The sequence below is a fragment of the Lipotes vexillifer genome, unplaced genomic scaffold (genome assembly GCF_000442215.2).
Source record: "Lipotes vexillifer unplaced genomic scaffold, Lipotes_vexillifer_v1.1 scaffold892, whole genome shotgun sequence".
Lineage (NCBI taxonomy): Eukaryota > Metazoa > Chordata > Mammalia > Artiodactyla > Lipotidae > Lipotes > Lipotes vexillifer.
In genome coordinates, this window is record NW_006786445.1 from 175,881 (window position 1) to 181,996 (window position 6,116).

Genomic DNA, 6,116 nt, shown 5'->3' on the forward strand with positions numbered 1-6,116 from the left:
TTTCCCTACCAATCAGCAGCTTGGGGAAGTTGGAGGTCTCAATGTTGTGATAGTAGATCACAGAGGTGACTGCAGCCATGAACGCCATCCCGGCCGGCATGTACAGGTGGAGATGGCGGGACTCGGTCACCCTGAGATAAGGGCAAGAGAGATGGAGAGAGAGAGAGGGAGAGAGAGAGAGAAAAAAAATGTAGATGAGCTGCGTCGTACCCTAACAGAGTAGTCCAGGCCTCGTGCTTACAGCACAGCACACAGTGGGGCCTCCAGAACACACATAACCATATAGTTCCATACCATATGCTGGGAGCTCTGCCCAGCCCATACCCCAAACACACCTGTTAACTAAGGGGCCCAGGTGTTCACACAGAGATGCTATGAGAGCTCGGTGTTCAGGCTTTGAAATTCATGGCCTTCTCTCTCTGGGTTCATGCTTACAGAATCTGGCATAGGGGAACTGGCCTTGGCAGTCGCAGCTGCAAAGCTTCTGGCTTAGAACCAGCTTATCCCCCTACAGAGGCCTCAGTAGGTGGGCTCTGGTCTGGTGATAAGCCCCATAGGGAGCCAGAGCTCCCTCCCAGAACTCAGCTTCCCCACGACTGGTGAGGAGGCTCGACTTGTCTGGTCCATGCCCTTCCAAGGCTCCCTTCTATAGAAAGCAAAACTCAAAGGCACAGGTGATGTGGCCTCAAGTCTTTTTTCCAGCACTGCCCAGCCTGCTCTTTCTAGTGAAGCTATGGTTAGGAACCCCTCCATTCCCAGGAGGCCTTCTCCAGTCTTCTGCTTCAGTGCTGCCCTTGCTTGCGCTGCTCCTTCTATCCAGTGTGCAAAGAGTCCCTGCCCTTGAGAAGCTGACAGTAGGGAAGGAAGCAACCATGCTCAGAGCTAACTGTCTGACTAGGCGGTCTAGGGAAGTGGTATTGCAGATGGACAGAAGGCTGAGAGCACACAGGGGAGGGTGGGCAAGCAGGGAATGCTTCACAGAGGAGGTGGCACAAGGCTGAACTTTGAAGGATGAGCAGGAGTTCAACGGAGAAGGTGGGGGGCATGAGGAGAGCCATGTTGGGACCCCAAATGGTCTGGTGGGACTAGGATATAGCATAGAGGCAGTGTGTTTCCCTTTTTCCTCGCTAGAAGAACCACAAGTTTGCTGCAGCAGCAATGCGCCCAGCCCCAGGGAATGGATGGTGATCGGTTCAAGCAGCCATGCAATTGCACACTTCTTTGTCAGTGATTGGTTTAAGAGTGGCCATATAACCCAGTTCTGGTCAATGAGATGTAAGGAATGTCTGCAGAAGATGATCTCCTGCATAAAGAAGAGGCTTGTGGGCAGCATGCCCCCTTTTTCCTTGCTTAGTTGATGCCTGGAGTTGGGCAGCCATCTTGTAACCATAAGAGAAGATATGGTGGACACACAGAGTATGGCATAGAAAGATGTGGAGAAGCTGGGTTCCTGATGCCATTACTAAGCCACCACACCAACTAAAAAAGGTGGCCTCCAGATTTCTCATTAAATGAGACTGTACACGTTGACATTCTTCAAGCTTGATTAGTGGATAGTCTCAGTGCAAGGTCTTCGCACTGTTACAGGAGGTACAAGGCAGTCACTAGTGGGGGCACTGGAAAAAACCAACACCCTGTCCAGGAGGTCTTCAAAACTCTTGCCTCTGTCCTCCTTGAAATAATTTTGAAAAACTCTGTACTCCTGCATACATTTTTAAGTGACATCCAAAATGTTATTTCATAAGTTTAAGTACATTCATTCTTTGCAATAGAAGGTAGAAATGATAAACATTTTATAAGATGAAATCAGACAGTGAATAACCATAATTGAAGCAAGTATTTTATGACATGACTTAAATAGATTTTGGCTGCTTTACTGAATAATATACACTGACTTAGGTAAGAAATTAGGTAAAAGTTTTATATATGGCTTTTTCCAGTGTATGGTGGTCTGGGAAAACATTCTATATTTTAAAAAAAATTCTAAATAACCTATACTGCTTTGGTTGTTCTGAATTCAGAGCATCACAGAGAAATAATACTTAAAGGAAGACAAGAAGCCCTACAGGTTAGATGCCTTACTTAATCACTAAATGAGGCTTACCTTAAACTAAACTCAAGTTCGAAGGCCACTGCTTTAACGGACCCCCTCTCTCATCTGCCCCGTACACTTCCGGCAAGTCTGCCAACCCAGGACAGGGACTGTGGCTTCTCCTCATGTCTGTTCCCCTTCCCATCCTCCTTCATGCTCCCCTGCCCAGGGGTGTAGGCCACAGATGGAAACCAGCAAACACCAGATAAATGCCTATTGAGGAGCTGACCTGCTCCCTGGGGAGGAGATGGCGATTTGCACTGAGCTGGAGAGGTTTGGGATACAGGTGCTGCCCCACACAGCAGGGCCTGCTGGACAGCCAGCAGGACAGAGTCCCCAACCATATTCTATCCAGCCTCCCACATTCTGGGAATAAAGTAGCTGCCGAGGGCTCTGCCACTCTGCACTCTGCACCCTGTCTATGCTCTAATTTCATCCTCCACTGCCCTATGAAGCAGGCAAGGCAGGGATTATGATGCTCATTTCACAGGTAGAGAAAGTGAGACCCAGAAGGGCTGGGTGACTTGTCCCAAGTCCCACAGCTGGTACGTGGCATAGCAGAAATGCTAGCAAAGACCCAGGTCCACCTTCTCTGCAGGAAGGGCATTTTCCCCTCTGTCGTTTTGTTCATTACAGCCGGGTGAGTATATTCTGGCCGGAGGGCTCACAAGGCATCCCTCCATCTCTAGCACCTGTGTTGCTTTGGAAGGGGTGTTGGGATGGAAGGCGGGAGGCAGACTTGTCACCTGCTAGTTATGTGGCAGTATGCATTCTGGTCCTGCTCATCTGAGGGCTTTGATAGCCAGGAGGAGGCCCAAGGCAAGCAGTTATCACAGAGATTACTGCTGAAGCCAGGATGCAGGGACATGGGGAGTGGGAGGGTGAGGCAGTGTGTGTGTTGATGGGGGTGAGGATCCCATCCCCCTGCCATCCAGCTGCAGGAGCCAGGCCTGGCAGGAGTGGAATCTGGGCATAGTCTGATTCCAGCTCAGAGGGATTGGACCTCAAGTATTTAAGCCAAATGTCCACCACCCTCCACCACCCCTTCACCCAGGCAGTCACTGAGCCTTGCCGATCCTTCCATTCTTCCTTAGTGAGATGGCTGCTTCATCTCCTCCTCATCTGCACCCCCAACTGCTGACACACCGCTTTTGGCTGCACTTTTCTCTCGCCTAGATACTGCAATCAATCCTAAGTGCTGTTTCTACCTCCAGCCTCTCCCTGCTTCCACCCTGCCCTCAAGTTCTCACCTAAAAGTGCGGAACTGATTACATCGCTTCTCTTCCAAACTGCCTAGAAAATTCAACCCAAACACTCAGCCGGGCATGTGAAGCCTTCCTGCAGATGCCCCCAGTTTCCAAATCTCAGCCTCCATCGCTCCCACGTGTTTCATGCTTCAGCCCCGCCGCACTGCTGCACTGCTCCCACCCTGCCTGCTTCCCCTCCCACCCCTCTCCACTCGCCCACGGTACCTTTCTCAAGACTCCCCACTGGCCCTCCCTCTCTGGAACTCCTCTGCCTGTGAGAACCCTAGTCATCCTTCCAGATTCTGCTCAGAAGTCCCCTCAGCCATGAAGCTTGCCCAACTCTGCCTTCCTTTATCCTCCCATAGTACTTACTTGTGACGTTATTTCATTTATTCTCTTAAGGAGTGCCTAAGGGTCTATGGAGCTTTCTCATGTGCCTTGCACTGTGAATACAAAGATGAATAACATGCAGATTCCAACTCTGAGGGCTTTCTGACTTAGGGGGGAGACAGTTTGCAAATAGATATAGATGTTAACATACAGTATGATCTATGCTGTGGCAGAGGTGTGAAGGGTATGCTGTGAGGTCCAGAGGCAAGGTGGGCATGGGGAGAAGGCCCTTAGGAATGAGGCTAGAGAGAGGGAGGGTGGACTGTGAGGAACCTGGATGCCAGGCTGAGGACTTAGGACCTTGTAAACAACCGGGAACCAAGGAAAGATCTTAAGCAAGAGTGATTTTTTTTTCCCTCCAAGAAGGTTACCCTAGCAGCTTGTGGGAGAGGCTGGGCATATCCACTCTAATAGGCTCTAGGATTATTTAGCCAGGTCTTGGTGTGCAGATCTGGGTCCCCTCCACCCTGCTGCACTGAGAGCAGGGCCTGGTTCTCACTGTCCAGTGCCTGGCACAGAGAGCCTGGCACACAGATGTTGGGTAAACAGTTGCTGGATTTATTAGCAAATGAAATGATATTGGCTCATGGAATGCAGCTGAGCTGGGGTTATCCTGGGCCTTTTAGGAAGCACCCTTGAGTAGATCCACTCTCCTGGGTCCTCTGAGAGTCACTCACCCATCAGACAGGATGCCCTCCGCGATCTCACACACCAGGACGAAGAGCAGCATGAAGGTCAGGATCCAGCGCAGGTTGTGCCCAGGGAAGTGGAGCCATGTGCTGTGGTGGATGTGCACCTTGGAGCTCTGACTGCCCCATCCTGCAAGGAGAGACAGGAAGAGGTGGGAAGCCTGGCTCACCTGGAGGAGGTTTTGTGAACCCCAGGAGGGTGCTTAGGCATGAGGAGTGTACCCATGACAATGCCCCAGTCTGGTACACATGAACTAAATGTCCTTGCATGAAACCCCGGACCCACAGAGGCCCACATGTGCAGGTACCCATTTTATATGCCGAATTCTTGTGTGACAAATAACCGCGTAAATAAACCGTTTGGTGGAGAGCAACAGTGTAAATGCTGGTACAGTTTTTGATACACATGTGAGCATAAGCTTCCTTCCTATTTCTAGTTGTCTTTGTCAACAACTAGCAACTTTTTGCTTCTGCAGCATCTTCCTCTTTTTAATTTTGTAGCAATTTTTCCTGCCTTCTCAAAAGCTGTATATGAATCTAAAGATTTGCTTTCTTTCTTAATTAGAGCAAATTAACACGTTTTGGGGGAGGCAGGGAACACCCTATGAGGTGACAGAGCTAGCTAGTTTGAGAAATTCGAGGTCTTGGAGAGAGATAAAGGGGACCCTAGGAAAGAGGCACACACGACTGTCTGGGCGGTGATGCTCAACTCTCCGGAGGGCTTTCAAACAGGGGCGCTGGTGGCCTCCGTCCGGGTGGCTGCTAAGTCAGATCGGCTCTGCCCCGAGCCCGAGAAATTGCGCTCCGGATACGCGCGTGCCGCGGTGGGGTTAGCTGGGGAAGCGGAGCCTCTTCTCGATCAGGAAGAGTGGAACCCCAGGATTGCCGGAGGCTACTGACCACTGTCAGGCTCAGCCCCTGGGAAGCACAGGGTTCGCAGGGCCTCCACCCAGCCTCTGAGGCGCAGGCTGCACTCCTCCCTGGGCCCAGCTGCGGCTGACGAGAAGGGTGCCTTGGGGGAGGGGTGGCCGGGCTCCCTACACAGTGCCTCTGAGGTTACAGCGCGACCCCCTCCCGACCTATCCAGCGCGTACAGAGACCCCTGCTTTCCCCTTTCTCCACCCCAGCTCTGGCCCTGCGGTGGCAAAACTTGGGGGTCCCCCGGGTCAGGAGCTCCCGTTGTGGTGCGTGCGGTTTCAGGGACACCCCGGGAGTGAGGGCTGTGCGGGTGTGCGAGCGCCGGCACCGCGGGGCATAACACAGGGCAGGGGACCCCAAGGGGGAGGCGAGCGGCGGTCGCCTGGCTGCAAGGGGACGCGGAGCGCTGCGGCGCGCAGCGCCTCCTTCTGCTCCCTCCCGACCTCCGTCCTCCCCTCCTCCGCTGCTCGCCCCGCGCGCTCACCGATGAAGAGGATGGGGAAGGTGATGAAGAGCAGGAAGACGTGCGGCACCACGTTGAGCGCGTCCACGAAGCAACCGTTGTTGAGGACGCCCTGGTCCACCCGGTAGGCGGCCGAGTGGTTCTCGCTGCCGCAGAAGGCCAGGGGCATGGCGGCGCGGGCTCGGGCTCGGGCTCCAACTGCGGCTGGCTTCACGCGCCTCCCGCGCTCTGTCCCCTGTAGCTCCGCCGCCCGGCCCGGCCGTCAGGCCCCAGCCCCCACCCCGCGGGCCCCGCCCCGTCGGCGCTCCGGCTCTCCC

At 53.3% G+C, this 6,116-nt stretch overlaps 1 protein-coding gene across 2 annotated transcripts in view; it reads right to left on the reverse strand.

The window, feature by feature from the left end:
• ABCC8 (ATP binding cassette subfamily C member 8) overlaps positions 1–6,020 on the reverse strand; it is a 76,689-nt gene extending 70,669 nt beyond the window's left edge. For both annotated transcript variants that reach the window (XM_007458781.1, XM_007458780.1), the window contains exons 1-3: positions 5,821–6,020; positions 4,407–4,548; positions 10–131 (exon numbers count right to left, since the gene is read on the reverse strand). In XM_007458781.1, coding sequence (XP_007458843.1) covers positions 10–131; positions 4,407–4,548; positions 5,821–5,968 — 412 coding nt within the window. In that variant the 5' untranslated portion in view covers positions 5,969–6,020. The remainder of the gene's footprint in view (positions 1–9; positions 132–4,406; positions 4,549–5,820) is intronic.
• Positions 6,021–6,116: the final 96 nt, after the last annotated feature.